This window comes from Leptosomus discolor, chromosome 1 (assembly GCF_034619465.1).
Source record: "Leptosomus discolor isolate bLepDis1 chromosome 1, bLepDis1.hap2, whole genome shotgun sequence".
NCBI lineage: Eukaryota > Metazoa > Chordata > Aves > Leptosomiformes > Leptosomidae > Leptosomus > Leptosomus discolor.
Window position 1 is genome coordinate 142930997 of NC_141391.1, and position 21811 is coordinate 142952807.

At 41.8% G+C, this 21811-nt stretch overlaps 1 protein-coding gene across 1 annotated transcript in view; it reads left to right on the plus strand.

Annotated features, from left to right (window-relative positions):
• Nucleotides 1-10583: 10583 nt before the first annotated feature.
• The window catches only part of ARFGAP3 (ARF GTPase activating protein 3), a 35278-nt gene continuing 24050 nt past the window's right edge, over nt 10584-21811 (plus strand). The window contains exons 1-4 of the mRNA XM_086478993.1: nt 10584-10675; nt 16767-16885; nt 18096-18168; nt 20987-21118. Of these exons, the coding sequence (XP_086335119.1) occupies nt 10607-10675; nt 16767-16885; nt 18096-18168; nt 20987-21118 (393 nt within the window). The 5' untranslated portion in view covers nt 10584-10606. The remainder of the gene's footprint in view (nt 10676-16766; nt 16886-18095; nt 18169-20986; nt 21119-21811) is intronic.

The window sequence follows — 21811 nt, forward strand, 5'->3', positions numbered from 1 at the left end:
GAATTTTAAAGATTATTATAGTTAATTTTCTATTTGTTCTTAGCGATGTCTGAAAGATGCAGTATTTTTTTATTTAAATGCTGTGTAGTTAAGCACCTTTTTGTATGCTTGGATTTATCAATTAATACTTAAATTATGACATAGATTTAGTCACCAGTTGACTGAATGAAAACTCTTTCCATGTTGTAGTAATCTTTCTATGTTGTCAGCATGGCTTGAAGTTGTAAAACAAATACTGTATTTAATAAATATCTGTTACAGAAGGTTATTCGTAGCAGAGGTATCTGCAGGTGTCATGGGTTGGGATTCTATTATGAATGCTGTTTATGTGGTTTGACACTTAAATGGAGAGTTTTCCATCTAGATCTTAAATGACATTCAAAAAGAAAGATCAATTATGCATAAACCCCAGAATAGTAGCTATTTCCAGCACATGTTTGCAGGGGAAAAAAATAATCTCCTTTAAACTACTAATGATTTTTGGGTGATTTGAAATGTTAAATCTGTGAAGACTAATTTTTTGAAAAGAGAAGACTGTAAAATAGACTAAATGCTTTTTATTAAGAGCTTATCTATGTTGTGTATATGTACATATAATTTGATATTCCAAAATATAAAGAGCATGGCTATTAGTTATCAAGACTTTTGATGTCAATAAGATTTAGACTGTTTTAAGAGTTTAAATTATAGGTATATTTAAATCTGCTTTCCTGCCATATTCATTACTGCACCATAGACAAAGTATTCTGTGATTTAGATTTTTCAGAAATACAGTAAATACACTAACATACTCAAAATCAGCATTTGTGGATAAATTTGTGGGTCAAAATATAAACTAGCTTTAGTCCTTACATGGATTATTGTAGCAGAACACTGTAAAATCTACATTTGTTTGCAGTTACAACTCAGTCATCTGTAATGATGTCAAATAATATGCATTTGTGACATTTAAAGCTGGGTTGTAAAATTAGAGCAGATTTGTGTTTTAAAAACCCCCTAAGTTTCAGGTAAGTTGATATGCTATGTTAGGAAGCTACACTGTAATGAAGCTAACAAATCTATTTTGAGGTAACTATAAAACACTGTTGATAGTCTTGGACTTTATTGTTTGCTTTTTGAGGTTATAGATATATTTAGTCGTCATTTTCAATGAATCAAAATGTGCAAGCTTAGAAAGTGGATGTATATATCTGTCTGTCACGGAAAACTTACCAACATAAGTGTTCATCCACAAGATGGTTACTAAAATTGTCAGGAATTACTGGTTTGGGTCTCTGTATTGTAAAATATTTTAGAAAACAATAAAATCTGTTAATCTCTTAAATACACAGAATGCACCTCTTACTATTTCAATGTATGTGAAAATAGTCTTATGAAGCAAAAACTCTGTGCACTTCATTGCAATTGAAGGTGACAAAATCTGCATTGACTGAAAGAGCCATAAAGAGGAGTAAGATATCGGTGGCACTGTGCTGTTAACAAAAAAGGGGAGGTGCTGTGCACAGGGGCTCGTGGCAAGACATTCCAGCAACATGTTTATGGAACAGGAGGAGACAGTGTCTTTTATGGGTATGTGGAATCTACTGTGATGATGTGTTCTGTGGTATAGTCAAGTCTGATACAGCTTGGGTGAGCAGCTGAGCTATCATTTTTTATATCTGAATCTTTTCTGTCTTTTGTGAGTTTTCTTGTTGATTGGCAGTGATTAATGCAGTAGTGTTTTTGATGCCTAGCTGAAAGCTTCATCTTATCTCCCCCACTGATACTGCATCTTTTAATCTAAATAAAGTACTAGTTCATCATGCTGGATGTCCAGTTTGGTGCAGGCACCATAGAATCCAAGTGGAAGAGACCAAGGGAGGTCTCTAGTTCAGTGTCCTATTTAAAGCACAGTCAACTCTGCATTCAGACCAGGTTGCTCAGGCCTTTGAGCTAGTCTGGAAAATGTCCAAGGACTGATTTCATACTCTCTCTATTCAAGTGGTTACAATGCTTAATTTAAAATTTTTTTTTCTCCACTTTATTTGCAGTTGGAACCTGCGCTATTGCAATTTATGACCATTGTGTGGCATTCTCTTGCTTGGATGGAGCCTGGCTCAGTCATTTTGATAGCCTTCTTGTAGGTGCTGGAAGGCTGCTCTTGGGACCCCCAGATTAATCTCTTCTCCAAGCTGAACAAGCCCCATTCCCTCAGCCTTCCCTCACAGAGCAAGCGCCCCATCCCCCTGACATCCCTCCACTGCACTTGCTTAAGCTCAGCATCTCATATTGAGTGTGGGTGGGGAGAGTATCCAAACCTGGACAAAGTCCTCCGTAATACTGGGTAGCAGAAGCTGATGGCAGACTTACTCATCAAACATTTAAAAAAATGTCCTGTCCTTGCTTCCACCCTCTAGCAGGCTTCCTTTTTGTGTTTGAGTTTGTCCAAGAGCTCCTTGTTCATCCACACAGACCTCCTGCCATTTTTGCCTGACTTCCTCTTCGTTGGGATGCATTGCTCCTGAGCTTGGAGGAGGTGATCCTTGAATATTGACCAGCTTTCTTGGGCCCCTCTTCCCTCCAGGGCTGCATCCCATGAAGCAGTTCCCTGAAGAGGCCAAAGTCTGCTCTCCTGAAGTCCAGGGTAGTGAATTTGCTGTGCATGGTCCTCACTTCCCCAAGGATCTGGAATTCTACCATCTCGTGGTCACATTAATGTCTCTAATTTGGTAGCATCTGCAGGCTTGTTGAGAGTGCCTTCTGTCTCATCATCCAGGTTATAAAAGCATTAAGTAATATTGGCCTTAGTGCCCGTGCCTTAGGGTGTCAGTTGGGTTTTGTATGCCCAAGCACAACCCTTTGAGCCTAACAGTCCAGAAAATTTTCAATCCTGTCCATTTAGTCACCACTTTGGCTGTAAGGATACTACAGGAGCCTTGCTACACTTACTAAAAGTGAGTAATGAAGCCTGTTGAGCAACAGTAGGGAAGTTTTCCTTGTAACTTTATCCTAGTTTAAGTAGCTACACTTCAGTTTCACGGGATTAAACTTCCAAGGTATAAAATGATAATATGATGCTCATAATGTAATTTCTCCCCATACTGTCCTTTCTGTTTCCTTTAAAATTCTGAAGGGAAATAGTATGCTTGAAAACTTACTGGTGTATATTTGCTTGTACTGGTTGAGCTACCTGAATGTTGCTGTAACCTTGAGAGTGTTTCAGCCTTACAGCATGAAAATACTTACCATTTGCATAGCATTTCTTGAATGTTTTGAAAAAACGTAGTGCCTTGTTTCACAAAAGCTGTTGACTTAAATCTGGATATTTGCAGTGACCACTTAACAAATTAGGTGCTTTGTCTTTTTTTAGTGGAATATTGGCATTTATTTCCAGTAATCGATAACATATGAATTAATCTAGTTAAGACAAAATACCAAGATAATATTTTTCAGGAAAATAACAGGCTATTTTATTAGCTGCAGAGGCAAGCAGTTCCTGATGCACAATACAAAGTAATATTAAAATTCCTCTTAAGTTGCTTCTGAGGCTGAAAACTTGACACCAAAATTTTGAACGCACTTTCCTCAAACTGCCTCTTAATGTACTTGTAAGCTGTAATATGAACATATATATATATATTTGCTATACATATACAAGATGCCAAAAATAAAGCTATACCCTCAATGTAATAAACCAGTCCATTGCTATTATCTCTTGTTGAGATGTCTGTGAGGTTCATCTGATGTACTAATACTGTTCTTACCATGACTGAGCTGATTTTTTTTTTTGGGTTCTAATATCTTTTTTTTCTTCCAATTATATCTTTATTCATAACACTTGCAAAGCAAATTAAGGCAGGCTTCCCAACTGGTGATAAATAGAAGTACTGAGGCTTCTAGTGGGAAATCAGAGTAGACGATAAATGAGGTGGTTTTGTACTAAGCTGATATGATTTGGGTGGCTTTTAAAATAACATTTGTTAGATACATATCATAAAACAAAGAAGAAAAAGGATAGACTAGAGAATGGTATACGGAAGGTTGGATATCCAGCAGCAATACGTCCTGTTCTCCTGGAGTTGCATCTGTTTTAAAAAATAACTTTAAGATTACGTTATCTTTCTCCAGCCTTTCTGCTTTGGCAGAAAGTTGTTCATTCACATCAAAACAACAGGGAGCTTGCTGATTGTGGCTGAAAGCATACCTAGTGGTCAATTTGAAGAGCCACAGATTCTGTTCCTGAAATGAGAGAATACAAGATAATCCCAGTTTTACTGGAATACTTTTACCCCCTCATTTTGTTTGAACAAAACCAGCAATTTCAGAACTTAAGAAGGGTCGTGTCGTAGTTACTGCAGCAGACAATACCTTCAGTGTGTTTGACACCTAGCCATTTACCTGCTAGTGCTCAGTACGTATCATTATTAGCCTGCTTTACTTGCTTTCTCCTCTTAGAAACTCAGATTCCTGTGTGATTCTACATTAATCCTTTAGCCCAAAATTTCAAAAGTACTTCAGGTGTTTCTCGAACCTTCCATTCAGGGGGAGTACCTACGTACATTGAAAATCTTACTGTGCACCTATCATCCACGTTTCAAAAGGTGTAACTTCTTCTCTAAGAATGACTAATAGTAGGTCAGACGAGGTCTGTGCCAGCGGTATGCAGTGGGTGCCTGGGGAAGAGCTTAGGAACAGGATGACATACAGTGATACTTCAGCCATATTATTTTTGGCTTCCAATGATCTGTGTCTTTGGTCCTATGAAATAGGAAAAAAATTAATTCTTTCCTCACAATTGTCAAAATTCAGTTCACTGCTTTGGCAACAGCTGAACACCACACTATTGTTCGTACAGGTCTAAATGAAGTAGTTCAGCAAGGAGAACCTGTGATCAGTTCCAAAGAGAGCCAGTAATGCTTTTCCTTAGCAGTTGCTAGTTCTGACCCCATTAGAGGGGTTGAGACTGTATTTTTATTTTGGATTTGACTTTGCTATTCCCTTGTGACTTTATCTGGTCAATCAGTCCTGTGCAAGATCCTTTTGCAGCTGTTTTCCACTTCTGTGGTCATAAGTAATTTAATATCAGTAAATTGCCACCTTTCCACTCACTTTTTTTTTTTAGATAAATAGTCAAATGTACACGTCCAAGCATGAATCCCTCTGGGGAGGACACTGTTAACGTCCTGCTTTTTATTACTGTAGTCAGAAACTGGTTTATTAAATGATCATTTCCTTTATTTCATGGCAGTTTGCTTCAGCTTTTATGAGGGACATTAGCAAGAACTTTTTGAAAATCTGTCACCTATCACCTCAGCTAGATCACTTTTCTGCATGACCCTGTGAAGTAAACACCCATATCAGTTGTGAAGCACTATTAATGATAGATATTTCTAGAATTGCTATGCAGAAAACTGAAATTCGATTGCCCTGGCGTAGATGAGATGCTATAACGAGGCAAATGTATGTGGGTGTTGCAATGCGATGCGACCTCTAGCTGTAGCTTTGCAAGTCCCTTGCACTGCCAATACAAATGGCTTACCTAAGCACAACCAAGTATTGAGTGTGCAGAGGGGCCGTCTGTAAATCCCACTGTAGTAACTTTTTGGCATTGTACTGGATGGGCCATGTTGTTGAGATGTAGTCCACTTTCAAGAGTGGAAAGCTCCAAGAAACCTCCCCTGTTTGAAGTGGTTAGGCTTCTTGATGTTATCAGTACAAACAATGCATCAGTACTAAATAAAAATGCATTATTGATGCGTTGAACTGGTTTCAGCTGGTTTTTAATGTATTTACTGAACTTCATTTCCATATGGTAGGAGTAGGCAGTTGGATGCTTGATCATTCTGTTCTAGAGGAGAGATTTTCTGTATGGATTATTTGTACTGGAATGATACGTGTCTGGGATATGTTGTGTCCTTGAGGATAATCATTTGCAGAGGGAGACTGGCCTGAAACTTCTTGAGCTACAACTGTCATGAGGCAACATATTTTCATTGTGCACAACATAGCTCTGCTCAGGGACAAATTTTTCTCAGTGTGACCAAGTTTTCCAAAGGGCATCAAGCACAATTTATATGTAACTCTGGCTCTAAAGGAACCTTTGGCAGTGGGAGGGTAACGAAGATCTAGCGAGCATGACCTGGGACTCTACCTATATTCCGTCATTTCTCAGCAGCAGTGTGAGGTGAAAGCAAACAACAGGAGGCTTGATAATAACTGGAGAACAGCACTAACGGGATTTTACAGAACTAAAAACTTGGAAGGTTGGGAACGGCAGCAAGTATTTTGAAGCTGTGAGACAGTAGGTGGCCACTGAACCTGTAGTTCCACACAACTCCACGCAGATGCAAGTGCCTAGCTCTGGTTATCAAATCAGTCAAAGACCTAGAGAACAGATAGTTCTCGAGATCATCCTGATCAGTTATCCTTCTTTGTCTCGGCGGGACTGTCCGGCAAGATCCAGGAGCCTGAGACTTTTGTTGCAGTGGTTGGATGGGTGAGAGTAGGAAAAAGCGTTGGAACAGGTAGCTTTGCCTATGCTGCATCAGCTCACAGAGTAGCTCTGGCACCCAAAAATTGGGTGTCAACAAAGTATTACAGGGAAAACCCATCCATTTCAGGCCTAGCCTGGCTATGCAGAGAAGGTGGTATTAGCACAGAAGCTTTCAGGGCGGAGTGGCCTCAAAACATCTCCAGTCCAATCTGCTCAAAGTGGGATCAACACTGAACTAGGAGCAGGATGCTGAGGGCTTTGTCTGTCATACTCTGGCATGCTGGCAGTGAATTGCTCTGCATTTGCACCCAATTAGAGGGCTTATAATACACTCAGCCCTTCTAGGGAATGCTGTGCTTGCCAGGCATTTGTTTCTGAGGGTGCGCATGTAGCAGTCCTCCTCCATGTATATTTTTGTCAGACCAGCTGGCATGGAAGCAATTTTTAAATGGTTCTGTGGGCACTGGGAATACAAATACATGTATTTTGGACATTCTTGGAAACCACTAGCAAGACATGATATTACTACGCTGAGGCATAACTGGCAAAGCAGCAGTTGTGGTCTACTTTCCCACCACTGCTGCTATTCTCTCTCTGTGCCTTCCCTCTTCCTGCAACCCATTCAAACCACAAACTTACTGAAGAACATGAGGCCCACCTTTATTCCCTGGAAACATCCATCACCTTTTGGGGCTTATTCCAGTGGTTTCCATTGTTTAGACTCTAGTTTGCTTCTCCCCTGGGGTTGGGCAAGGTCACCATTAGGGGGAGAACAGGATATGGAGGCTGTTTCCAAAATTTCTTGAAAAAATCAGCATTCTTTCTCATGGACAAAGAAAATGACAGCACAACATGATGTGGATAATGGGACCAGGGAAGGAATCTGTGGTCTTCGGACAGTTTTTTGTCAAGAAGATGATCTGCTGAGGACAGAGGACATAGGACATAAGTAGTGTCAGACCAGGGGAGTCAGTCTTGCTCACACTGCTGGTCTGCTGCTGGGGCTGAGTAAGGACTTGCATTGCACGTAACATCTCCTCACCAAAGCAGATGACACTCCAGTGCGCAATCTACAGACACCCTCGAAGGTAAGTGTTCTGGGTTGGTTTTGTTTGTTTGGGTTTTTTTTTTATTTACTCAATGTGCAGAGCAGCCAGTGAATTACGAGCACTGCCTTTTCCCTGATGGAGATGGGCCAGCTCATCCCTTCCTTCTACTGTTACCTCCATTCGCTATATTACCTTTCTCCCACAACCTAGAGGCTGCCCTAAGATTGCCTCCAGGGCCTGCTTACCTCCCTCAGCTTCATAAGCATCTTCTATCTTGTCTAGAACTCATCTCCTAGCAATCAGCTGAGCTTGCAGTCTGCAGCAGGAATTTGTTGAGTGTGCACATCCACATAGTTGAATTGCAAAGTACGGCCTTAGGACAGAGGCGCTGTGTGAGACCAGGTAGGGAGAGCGCAGAGTGTGTCCCCGGACGCTGTCAAGGGCCGGTACACTTCTTGTTTCCTGGATGGAGATTTGTGAGCTGTGTGCGCAAGGTGGCTCTGAACAGCTAGCAGCTTTTTGATATCCCAGCTTGGGGGGCAGAGGAGTACCACTTCCTCCGAAACAGGAGGCCAGCAGAAGGCGGAAGAACTAGCCCCCCTGTGGTGTTACTAGCCTGTGCTTCCCAAAGACGTACTTTGGGTCTCCCGGGTTGCTGCAGTGGCAGGAACTAGCTGCCTTCATGTGCTGCCCGGGGAAGCACCAGTGCAGCTGGGAAAGCATGGAAGTATGGGATAATAAATAAGATCATCCTTTTCTAGGATCATGACAGACAGACAGACAAGGATGACCTTGTTTTTCTGGTGTTAATTGCTCCAATTAACTGGCAAGGTTGTAGCGCCTTTTTTTTTTTTTTTTTTTTAAATAGTACTTGTAAAGCTGACGTAATGGACTCTCTTTCCTTTGTGGAAATTTGGCAACCTTTTCTTCCTGTAAGGCCAGCAGGCTGTAGGCCCGGATGGCAATCCCCATGCAGTCAGGTGGGATTTAGCAAGTATCTCTGGAAGGGAGTGCGCTGTAGGGAGCACCTATGATGACATGAGCAAAAAGTCTTCCTGAGATGTAAATTTCACTTGTAAGGGAGGTCTCTTGCTAGCCATTCCTGATCCCACGTGATTGCGAAGGGGGGCGACTGTATTTGTTGGTTGGACTAAGCCACAACTTAGGCTTCTACAGGCTCCGATGTTTTAAGTCTAGTCCCCATGTTACTTGGCTATATGCATACAGCTGGATTGTTGGATGGCTATCCTATACTTTGATCAGGTCCCCTACCTGTGAACTGAACAAAGTTAGTCTGGAGTAGAAAGGTTGCTGCCGTGCTGCCAGCAAATGTCCAAACTCTGAAAATCGGAGTAAAACATTCATGTGTTCAGCTGCTTGTCAGGGTAAGCAGCGACTGACTCCTGGTGATCAGAACGGCACTGCGGGCACAGGGCATGCCTTCGCTGCAGTGCTGAGGGCCCAGCACAGGGACTGCACGCTGCGTATGCTCCAGCAGAAATCCCTGAACCAGGGCTCAAGACTCTGCTCATGGCGTGACTGCCTCATGCAGCACGGCCAGAAGCGAGGCAGTAACAGGTCCCATCACCCTGAACGACTTCCCCGCTGACTGGCAAGGACTGGGGGTTGTTAGCATCTATGGGAGATGGTGAACCTCTTGTACTTGAGGTACTGAAGGTGATGCAGAGTTGAGGCCGAGGGGCCGAAGCTGCATTTTCATACAAAGCCTTGAACATGGCTATTTTGGGCCTTGGATAACTCAATCTGTGGCCCTGTTTTTAACAGAAGGTTAGAGCAGATGATCTCCAGAGGTACCTTCCAAACTAGACTTTTCTGAAAGAAAACTATAGAATTATAGAAAAATTCTTAACTCTGGTTGTTCCACTTATGGATAGTCTTACCTGCCTGTCTCAGAAGAGCGAGGGAGAAGGGGATACAGCCTTGTGAGCCTTGATGGTCTCTGATGAAGAAGAGCGCTAATGTGTCATGCTCTGAAGATCCTGTTACGGATCATCTTATCGCTGCTGAGCTGAGTTCTGTAGAGCCACAAAGTTGTCTTTGCACTGTTTTGTGAGGGCCACCCTTAAGGACTCGGTACCTTTAGTGCAGTGCTGGCCATGAAGGGCTGGAGTGAGCGGCTCCCGCAGGACCTCTGCGGCATCCAGCAGAAGGGTTCATCAGTCTGGCATCTCCGCCTTTCCTGAGCTTCATGCCCCAAGCGATAACCCTCCTGCAAGGAGGAGTGCGAGGGAGAGAGAAGGTCTCCGCATGCAGCCGCATTCAGTGCAGCCTGGTTCAGGCACTGGGGGGTTCTGAAGCAGGGACGCCGGTAACTTCCACAGTTCCTGCTTGTGTTTCTAGTGTTCCATTTCCTGTTCTGAGAGGCTTTATGATTTCAGATTTATGATCTGAACGTGCTGCTTTCGAAAGAGAGTAAAACCTGTCCTCTTTTTGCTCTGCTGGTTCGGCACAGACTCATTCGTCCCCGGCTGTGACGAAAGGAACAATGGTTTTGGGTAACATTTCTACACAACGCTTGAAGCCTCCTTGTTGAGTCCGAGAGCAGAAACAAGTCTAGGCCCCGGCACACCACAGTGCTCTATCACCCGTGTCTCGAGGGCAATGGGCCCGCTTCGTTTTTCCCCAAACCCAGCGGGGGGCGCAGGCGCTGCTGTCCTTCCGCGGGTTTTCCTCCTGGGCCCCACTCTCCCCGCTGCCGCTCCGTGCCGGGCCGTGCCCGCCCCTCCACCTCCCGTGCCGGAGCCCTCCCACGGCGGAACACCGGCCGCCTCACCCCCCCGCGCCGCGCCGGGTAGCGTGCCCAAAGGAAGGCGCTGACGCAGCAGGGCCGCTCGTCTCCAGCGCAACCGGGAGGCGGCGGGCGAGGGAGCGTCGCCCCCTCGCGCCACGCCGGCGACCGCAAGCCGCGCCCCCCTGCGCGGCCGCCTCCCGGGCGGGGCGGAGCGTCCCGCGGCGGCGCGGGGTGTCCCGGCGGTGCGAGCGGGCGGTGGCGGCGGCGGCGGCGGCGGCGGCTCCTCTCCTTCGCGCAGCCCTCCCGCCTCGCGCCCACCTGCCGCCCGGCGCCATGTGCGAGCCCAGCAAGCAGGACATTGCCGCCATCTTCAAGCGGCTCCGCTCCGTCCCTACCAACAAGGTAAGGGCGCCGGGGCCGGGGGGTGGAGGAAGGCAGCGGCTGCGCTCCGCCGTTGTGACACGTCGCACTGCCGGCGGGGCGGGGGAGGGGGAGTGCCCGCGGCCCGCCGAGCCCCCGGCGCCCCGGCCCGGCTGCCCGCTGCCGGGGGGTCCCTGCGGGAGGAGGGAAGAGCCGGGCGGGCCCCCGGCGGGCAGCGGCACCCGGGGGCGACCGTCGCAGAGGTGGGGGAAACCCTTCTCGGCTGGGCAGCTCGGGCGGCCCTGTGGGGCGGCCCGCAGGTGGGTCCGCTGGGCGCTCAGGGTGAGGCCCTTAGGTAGGGAGGTGCAGCTCCTCCCGGGTACCAGGTGTCTGAGAATTGCTGGAAGGAGGGCCAGCTCAGCTAAAAATAAAAAGCACGGTCCAAAACAGTAACAACGTAGAGTGCTGAATGTGTTTTTCTTTTTGTTTTTCTTTTTCGTTTGTTTTTTGTGGTTGTGATTTTGGTGGGTTTTTTTTGGTTTTTTTTTTTTTTAATCAAAGCCTGTTGTGGCACAGCCACTTCTGTGATGATAAAAGTTTGATGTTTTCTCGTCACATTGGCCTCGTCCATTGGCGACTTTTACGTTTTCAGTGTTGTTAAGCCCAGTTGGTTTTTTAGCATCCATTACGTGTGAAGGTGTGTGGTGGCTAGCAGTGAGCCGGGAAAGGTGCCTCAGGCTGCAAGGTGACATGGCAGAAGTGTTGGGCAGAACCACCATCCACAGTTATGTGTTCCTGTGCTGCTGTTCAGTGCCAGTCTGCTCCATTGTATTGTTGCTCTGATACATGCTGTGAAGATACCTGAAAAATACACTAGGAAACACTGGATTAGCATTAGGAAGAAACACCCTGGCTTTGTTTTCTCAGAATATGAGTCTGGAGGTCTGTCTTTGGTCCAAAACTGACTTCCCCACTTTGAGCACAAATCATTAGGACTGTGCAGGCAATGGACAGGTGTCTAGTTTCTCAGAAAGCAGAACTCGAAGATTAACACTTGCCAGTTAGTTCTTGGCACGAGCATTCCTAAAACTTGCCTTTGCAATGGGGTAAAAAGTTCATCAAGGAAAAGTTCCTAGTCCTAAAAGGGAGAGTGAGAGAAAAGATCATTTACAGGCTTCTGAAATTCACTGGCACTGTGTCTAAGAGATTGAGTAGTTCTATAATGCTGTCGTGATGCTTTTTCTGTACTGGGATAATGAGAGAATCGGAAGGTACAGCCCATAGCTGGTGAGGATGGAAAACCTGAGGATGGGGTGCCTCAGACAGTTCCGAGCTCATTGTTACTGTGTTGGACTTAGTAAGGTTGTGGTACCTGTGGTTGCTCAGGGATGTCTGTCTCTGCTTGCAGTCACGTCAGGTGCTACATAGTTTAGTGCCAGTGTTGACAAAGCAATATTGACACAATGCGTGCTGCCATTCAGGCTGGGTTAGTTTGAAAGAAGTAGCTCAGATGCAGAGATCTCACATTAGCATTGCAGTGAAGCCCGGTCTTGTTGACCTGTAATGACAAAGAGGAAGGAGAGTGGGAAACATTCGCAGCCTAGATCTCAGCTCTCCCATGCCCATGTGTCTGACTAGTTTTCTTAAGTAAATGTTGTTGCTGCCATCAGTTTATCCTTTTGTGTTCGATTACATCTTGTTTTGTTTCCTTTCTCTTGTGTTCTTAGGCTGTTTGCCCCTTTTATTTGTGGGACTTTTCTGTTAGGAAAGACAGTCATGGGAAATTGCAAAGATCGGAAAAGTTCTGTATTAAAAGCTTAGTAATATGCTTTAACTGTGGTGTTTATGTATACAGTTTGGGAAGAACTGGTATCTCTTCTGTGCAGCATCTGGGCTTACTGACTGCCTACTATAAACAGGCGTGTACACTTAAACCGTGCCAGGTGCTTTGCAGTAGTTCTTGGTGCATGAGAGTTTAGGAATATAATTCTGATTTAAATAAATGTGCGGTTTAATTTCTGTGCTTAAACTGATATTTCAATAATTGTCTTGAAACCTGTCTGTAATTTGATCTTAGTTTCCTTTGTATAGCATGAGAAATAGCTTTATTTGTGTTCTTGGTATCTCTTTGGGTATTACATAATACAGAGCCACCTGACGACACTTAACAAACACGTTACAATTATTAAATAAGATGTATTTTGTACATATAGAAATGTTCGTAGTCCTTAAGCTACCTGGTATCATTAACTTGTTTGTAACTCTCACCTGTTTTGAAGCCTTGCACCCTGAGGCTGTGCTATATAATCTTTCTTAATCTGGCATAGATCTATTCCTCTGAAACTGTTGGGTTTTCATTCTCTTCTCTCTGGTTCTTTTGTTTTGTTGATGGTAGTATTCACGTATCCACTTGGACACCCAGATCAAGGATCTGAACTGGCTGAAAACTAAGTATGCGTGTGTGGTGGTGGTTTATCGGTTATAAAGTTTTGTTACTCCAGTGTGCATTGTGGGTGTGTGTTGGAGAGTGGGGGGTTTTGCCCCAAAGTAGAGGGTGGTATATCATGTCTCACTTAAGTCATTTTAAGACCAAAATGGGCAGTCCCGTCTTCTTCCTGTGGCAAACACTCCTGTTCCCTCCCCTATATTAGCATTACTGGTCATGTGGCTGTGATGTGAGTTGGACCTACCTTTGCTCTGAGTCAAAGCAGTGCAGTGCTGGTTTCCAGTAAGATCAAGTGTGATTATTATTGCTGATGCAAGAGAAGAAGGAAAGCCTGTTCTGGATACAGTGCCTGGTAACTAAGAGAGTAGCTGCTTGGATTTGGATCACCTTTGGCCAAGCGTGAAACTGCCTCCTGAGTTTTAACTGGTTTAGCATTGAGGCAGCTGTACGGTAGCCTTACACACTAGGAATGGCAAGCACGAGGAGATGCGGAGCTACCCTGTGGCAGGAAGCCCGCTACGTGGGAGGTTGGAAGTGTCTGTGTAACTGTGGCCTCAGGGATAAGCTTGCTGAACCTGCTCGCCTTTTCTGAAGTGCCAAAACTAACATTTCTATAGGCTATATATTATTACATTTACATATCCAGTAACTATATATTATGTATTTATTTATTAATGTAGGCATCTTGTGCAAGGTGGATGTTGTATGATTTAATGACTGCTTGTTGTGGATTATACCTGAGTGTTTGTATTTGCTCAGGTACAAACAACTTGATTAGGCGTTTTGCTCTTTTTTTTTTTTTTTTTTCCCCAAAGTAACTGTTACTGAATCTAGCCTGTCCTGAAATGCTTTAACACAACTTAAGCAAAAAGATTGCAAATGTGTTTTAAAAGCAATAGCTTATGTGAGCATAACCTTCAAATTGGTTCTTATAATGATTTTGATGTCTCAGTTGTACTGAAATCAGTACAGAAAATACACTTTATCTGTTTTTTAAGTGGAAATTATTTCATAAGGTGGCTTTGAAATAGGTTTTAACTTTTTTTCCCCCCCAGTTGTTACAATTTATATGGTGGGAAGCACTTTAAAAATTGAGAAAACTAAGCAAAATGAGTCGTAAGTGTTAATGCAACATGCTGCTTTTTCTGTTGCATAACGTGATGGAAATGGCAGTTTTAACGTTCCTTTTGCAAAAAAATTACATGTTCCTTCTTTATATCACGATCCTAAAAGCTACAGTTTTTACGCATATGAATAATTTTCACAGGTGTCTGGTAAATAGCTGATAGGGAGTCCTGCATGAGTGAAGATAGGAGCTATACTGCTTTGGGGCAGCTAGCTTCCAAAGTGAATGCAACTGACTTTAACGACGTCAAAATTAAGTGTTTATAATTGTGCTGGGAAGGGGAGGAGAATCTTTAGGGATGTTTATAACTGAACTTCTTTAAACATCGAATTTTTTTTTTTTAACCACCCACTGATTCTCGAGATTCTTGTTCCCCATTTGTACTCCAGGGAATTTCCACAAAACTTATGACTGTAAGTCTGCTCTGCTCTTCTGTTTTAGAAGTTAGACCAGGGCTGTTCTGTTAGCTTTGGTTTCAAGCAGAATCTTCTCCTGTTTTGTTGTCCCCATCCTCCTTTTGGACTTGTAAGAAAATAACCAATTTAAAATGAAGATGAGGCTCATGTTGTTTTTTAAGGAACTACTTCAAAGAATGGAGAGAACTGGGACAAAGAGAATGAGTTCTGACTTCTGAGGCCGTGTGTTTTCTTAGAATATGGCATACATGAAGTGTTACTCGTTCTTCTTTTTCCCTAACTCCCTGTATATCATTCTTCTGCCTGTGCTTGTTTCAGGGACTGCCTCTAACCGCTCCTTTTGTCACTCGTTCTGTGTAGCTTTTATCTTATTTCTTCTTTCTGCTATATGTCAGTGAATGACCCCATTTCTATATACAACAGTGGGATGCATAAATGACTTAACATTAATAAATGTTATGTCTCTTGAGAGAGAAAGAGGGGACCCGGACACGCAGAAACTGTGACCCCCATGCTTTCTGTTTGTGTTACCAGTCACTAGCGTGACTGGAGCTCAGACTTAAAATGTTCATGTGTCAGAAGAGCTAATGCTGGATCTGCTGGTGAGCTTTGCTTGTGCCTGATAAATTTGGACCATACAAGCTTAAACAGACCCACACTAAAATGAGGAGTTTAGCCTCAAACTGCTCCTGGGCGTATACTTGAAATTAATTTGGGTGACTGATAAGTGAACTGACATGAGTACCAACTCAGGTCTTGTTTATGGGACATGTACAAAAAAGTGGAGACAAAAATCTTTATTGAGTTGTATGAATGGAGTTTCTAGCGAGGAGACTTCTTAAGGTTTTATTTTTCCAGCTTGATGAGGAGGTGCTGGAAGCATTGTGGCCTGTGTGTAGGCTGTACCGTATGTCCCCAGCTGACTAGGAAGAAACTTTTGTTTTCTTTCTGCAAATAGCTAGAACTTTCTTGCTATCTGAGGATGCATTAGATTTAAAGGAGGATGTTAAGGATAAAATTGCAGATTAGAGCTCCATCAATTTGTGTGTAAAAGCTTGCATCTCTGTGGAGTTATTTCTTAGTAGATGCCGCTGGCTGTACCTATAGATGGATGCTTTTGCTGTAAAGTACTTCTTTGCAGCCTTTACAGATACACTGAAAAAGCATTGATCAGATAATGAGAGGCTTTCATACAGGAATAAACATGTGCACGTGGCATTAACTAGGAATAGCTCTTTCTGTTTGAATTTGTGTTCTTCCTTGCATTTGAAAATTGATTCGTGTCAGATAAATCTTTTGTTCTTGCTTTTCTTGGCCAAAGAAGTACAAAACTCAGAATAACTGAAACAAGGCTTGAAAGTTGTGGTCTGCAGACCGGCAAAGTATGAGGTGTAGACACAGATACCTCTTGTAGTTTTGGTTGAATGTTAGGAGTCTAATGTGGCGGTAGAGGATAAGAGGTTCTTGGGTTTGTCTATGCAGTAATTATGGGCATATTTGCTTTTTAACCCATCTGTGTTATGGACAGTTAAAAGGTTGATACAGCAATACATGTGTGATACATCATACAAATAGTCATGTCTGGCAGAGAGTGCTAGGCTAGGCAGTACACAGCGTGAATGCTTTCTTCACACAGCGAGATTTCAGAGCCTTGTTCTAAGGGTCAAGGGTTCTATATAGGAAAGTAGACAATGATGTCATTAGTGCTGCTGATAACCGCAGTCGCATGTACTTGCTGAGGAGAGTACACTCGCGGTATGTCATGAATGGAGCCTGCTCTTGGGAGAATGTTTCTTAAACGCTTTTGTATTTCAGCAGTGCTGGAAGTATGGTGTTAAACATGTGTTCGAACTAGACTGACGTGGATTCTCTGACCCGGTTTCTCAACTTGTGGTCTCTGGGTACACCGATTATAGTCAGAAACTGGGAAGGCAGGTAGTCCTGTGTAGTTAGGGCAAAGACACACAAGTGTGGGCAGATTGTGTAACACCTCTTTATATTTATAAAATTAGGATAACATGAAGTTGTCATGTCAACAAATGCTGTAAGGATGTGTTAATTAAGTTTGATCACTGTGTGACCTATAATACAACTATAAGATGTGGTTCTGCTCAAGTCCTGTTACTGATCTTTGTTTTCTTTAAGGTGTGTTTTGACTGTGGAGCAAAGAACCCTAGCTGGGCAAGCATAACATACGGAGTTTTTCTCTGTATTGATTGTTCGGGGACCCATCGATCGCTTGGTGTTCATTTGAGTTTCATTCGGTAAGTAGTTTTTATATTTTTATAGTAAAATTGCGTCTTTTAATGGTTTTGTTTGTTTATTCAGATACCTGCTCGGAGAGGAAAACCCCTTCTTCGCGCAACTAGCGATTCAGCACTTTTTAATGTTTGTATTGGCTTTGATGTAGCTGATAGCTGCTTGGGAATTAGGTAAATAGGAAGGATTCAGCAGAATTTGTACCATGCACCCATTCCCATTACCTGCTTGTTGTGTTAGTAGTGCACATTTGTTGGCAGGTCTGTTTCTGCATTGAAGATGATGAAAATGAAGAACGGAGTAAGCACGTTGAAGTGTTTTATTATTCCTCCAAATCAAGACGGAAGCAAATATTAGTTTATTATCTTCAACAGTGTTAGTGTGTATAGATCATAAAGATAATCTGACCCCCAGCAAGCCAGTTCAGAGAACTAAGTAGCATTTTGCCAGCTTTGCTTCCTGAAGTAGTTCACAGTGGGGTCACCTGAGTGCTAGTACTGGGGTAGTGTAAAGGGCTACCCCTTTTGGCAGCTGTTTAGCTCAGTTAGTCATTTGGTGCAGTAAATCTGCACCCTGAGCTTGTCACATTTCAGGTGAGTATCCTAACTGATGGCCTGTGGGCCTTTTTGGCCTCGTAAATAATTACATATTTGAAATGTAAGGTTCTGCTTGAAGTGAGCGAGGGCAATGCATGCAAGAATGGATTGCAGATAAAAGCAGCTGTTTTCCATCAACAAAAATTCTTCCTCTGCTGCATTTTCACTGTATACAAGAGCATTACAAGAGACCTCTCAAGAATCCATTCCTAATGATCACAGAATCAATTCTCCTCATACTCAGAGCCCCAAATTTTTGTTGCGATGACATTTGAATTTTCACTTTGTCCATTACATGTGATTGCCATCTGCTGTCGACAGATTCAAATGTGATTCCTGAAAATGTGTCTTATTGATGCTTTTTAAAAGGGAAAACTTGTGAGCCAGAGGGTGTATTTTTTTCAAGCTTTTACAGTTTGAAAAACTGTGGTAGTTCTATATGGCTTTATTAATTTGTTTTGCACATTGTATATTGTTGCAGATTTTTGTTTTTCCTGTGGACACGTTTTTCACTTTACAAAAAAAAAAGGGGGGGAACAGAAATGCTTTACAAAAAAAAAAGTAGAGAGATTTTTAAATGGCTTTGGAGATAACATTAAAAATGTTTCCTTCTATTTAGATCTACAGAACTGGATTCCAATTGGTCTTGGTTTCAGCTGAGATGCATGCAAGTTGGAGGAAATGCAAATGCTGTATGTACTCACGAGTATTTGCTTTGCACATTGAAGCTTCTTAGGCTTGGAAGCTATTGTCTGTCCTTACTGGCTCACATCTTGGGGATATTTTTATTTTTCCTTCTCTTGTTTTTAAGAATTCCTTTGAATGCTGCTTTCATCTTCCATACTTCTTGCAACTTTTCCATCTTGGTATAATCTGCAAATGTTTTATTTCTTTCTTACAAGCCATTAATAAAAATCACTGAAAAGGCCAGATCATATTCCTCATCAATATGTGTCTGATTTGACAGGGAAACATTGACAGCTGTGGAAAGATGGCTGTCCAACAGCTTGCAAACCTAGCTTACAGGCATCTTCCTGTGACCGTGTTTCCTTAGATGGTTTATGAAAATATCATGCCAAAAATCATGTCACTGTCAAAAGTCACACTGAAGCCAAGATCTGACCTAGCCCTGAGGTACAGTTGAAGTCGAGATAAGACATGCTGTGCTGTCAGAGAAGAAATAGCAGCATTTTGGTTTGGTTATTAAATTCAACTTGAATTTTTACATACTTACAAATAAGTTTGTTGCACAACAGTCTTGTAAATGGAAGTTATGTTGACTGCTGTATTGTTCTCAATCTCCTTTTTAGAAGAGGATGTTTTCCTTTGTCAACTCCTTCGGAATCTTTCCTGTTTTCCCGTGTTTTTTCAAAGATTGACTACCAGTAACTGAGATTGCTTCCCTAAGTTGACCAACCCAGTGTAGAAACATGCAACTTCCCTAAGCAATTTCTACTTTTGTTCCAATCCCCCGAATGCTTACCTCTTATCTTTCTTCATTTGTGCTTTGTCCTTAATGTTGTTTCTTTAAGAAATTTCACCCAAACTTGCTTTCCATAGGCTTTTTCTTAACAATCTGTTTTCTTTAAGTCTAACACCTTAATATTCTGCTGTTTTTTTCTGTTTTTTCCTATTTCCATACAAAAAATGATGATTTTGGGATCATTATTAATATTTATCTCCTACTTCTGCATTTTCCAGTGAAACATTATTCTTTTAATTAGGCATTCAGCAGGTTACTGTCTCTGGCTTACACATCTGAGCAGTTGCATGGTGTCTTCTCCCTCTTTTTCTTCTGCATATCCTTTCTAAGTTACACCTTTCTGTATTAGTACTGCTGTTACGTGAATTTACTGATCAAGTTTCTGTTATGTCACTTAGTACATAAAACAGTTTCAACTAATCAGAAGAGGGAGATTTTGCGTGAAAAAATATTTTTCTCTTTTAGCCAAAGGCTTAAAAGCTTTGGTTAAACTGTATAAACTTTGCTAAACAAAGGGTTTAAGGCAGTTAGAAAGAAGAGATGGCAAAGTTTGAAAAGTACTTCAGTTAATTTTAGAAAGCGTATTGCTGAAGAGTAGCAGTAAACCCTTATTATTTAATTTTATGAGTTCTTGTGCTTCTGCTTGGATGTCACTGTTCCCTATCATACGTTGTACCAAATGGCACCCCTCAAATACCTGAAGTTCACAATGGCCTGTTTTGGATTACCTGGGAAGATTAATCCCTGAAACTCTACAGGTTTAATAAACTGGATATTTTAAAAAGTGAAATTCACATTTTTATTCTAATTTCATAAAAAAAAAAATTCCCTTTTTGTTCCAATTAAATTCTGTTTTTACAAACTACTGTTTAGAAGCATGATTGAATGAACATTAATCATTTGTATTCTATGATTGCCTGATGATGCTGAATCTAGAATAACAGCAGTAGAGCTTTGTAGCTATGTATCAGGTTGCTAGAAAGTCTGAAGTGTTCTTAGTCCCTTTTGTTTTCAGAGTAAATCTCTATGATGATTTGCATTAGGGTTTACAAAAAAAAGCTCTGAATATCAAGTTCATAGGTGTATATATTTTAAGTGCAAGAATGCACAATCTTTTTGGCATCTATGATGCTTACGGCTGTTTCTGTTGTAATCACAGACGTTGACTGGCATTACCTCTCTCCTGCACAGTTGTTGCTTAATTTTTATATGAAGTCTGGAACTTCTACATGAGATTTACACTTTGCAGTTGCAGCATATGAGATCATAACCTTAGGTTATCTGGCCTTGCTGATCCTATCAGAAACTTTCTTATTATGTTTTACTGTAATAGTCTGACATGTTCTTCCGTGCAAGAATGTGTGGTATGATTTGCTAGTCAATTCTAGGTACTGAGGAAATGACATTTTTTATCTTTCAGTCAACTCGTGGAACTCTGATAGATTTCTATCAATTTGCTTTTGTTTTAAGATCCTAAATAGGAATAAAATTTTTCATTTATATTTTTATACAAATACACAAGCCTGTAAATATATATGGGTTCATATATATGTGCATACACACACTTTTCTTTTGAAGGAAGACCATTTTTATATGGTCATTTTGATGCTGTTGAACATACGTTGTTCTCTCTAGCATGCTGGAGATGAAGCCAAGCAATGCCTTTTAGAATATCAGGAATGTCCTTTGAAGTACCGGTATTGGCAATCAATTATACCTCTTACATTCTACACTTAGGTTCAGAACTAGGATTCTTTGTATGTGATGGCAAGCTTGCATTTGTATGTGCTTTTAAAACATCCCGCTAATGTATTTGTTTTTTCTGTTGTTTTATTTATACATAAAGAGGTTGCCAGAATGGAGGGGTTTTTTTTTTATATTGGAGATCTACATAGACTTCATAATTTAAAAGATTAGATTTAGGAAGAGGAGCAGAGCATTTTGGTGCGTTGCAAAAATATTTTTAAGTTAAATCGCATTATTTTTAAACCTGTTTCTTATAGCATTTTCTGTGTTCTGCTTCATAGTCTGCCTTTTTCCATCAACATGGATGCACAACAAATGATACCAATGCAAAGTATAACAGTCGTGGTGCTCAGCTTTACAAGGAGAAGATTAAATCTCTTGCAACGCAGGCAACAAGAAAGCATGGTACTGATGTGAGTAGTGTGTGTCCTGTGTTGTTAAGATTTCTGAAAAATTTTCTCTCCCTCTTGAGTCATTTTAAGTTGCTAATTAGTAGTGCAAAATACCATCTGTCTTCGAGAGGTACTGATACACGTTGCAGTGAATAGGCAAACTGGGGTATAAACGATTTGTAGGTAACCTTTTTTGTTTGGAAAAAGAATATTGAGATAGACCTCAGCTGTGTATTTCAGTATAATTTCTGGGTTATTCAAAACATTTCTAACATTTGCAGTAATATATAGGACTTCTAGGCAGAAGCGTCAGGTAGTCTTTCAAATGGAAACTTCTTTGTTTGCAGGTGGGCTGCAAAATCGTATTAGTGGTATTGCATAACAAAAATGTCAGCACTTCTTCATGAGCTATACAGCGTTTTTACTTTTGCTTATCTGGAACTGAAGTATTATTAAGAAGTATAGCATATAAAATGTAAAAGTACTCATATAATTAACTCCATAATATTTGTGGTTTTAAGTGGGATTTGATTTGAACAGATAAGTGTGTGGTTTTGCTTTTTTCCCTACAAAAATAATATTTGAAAAATTAGCAAGTTGTACATGTCCTGAACTTGCTGTTCTCCGTTAAAAATGCTGAAACAGTTCATGCATGCTGTCAAAACATTGCTAGGTTGCTGACAGGAAGAAGTTATTAGCAAAGTATGCAGAATT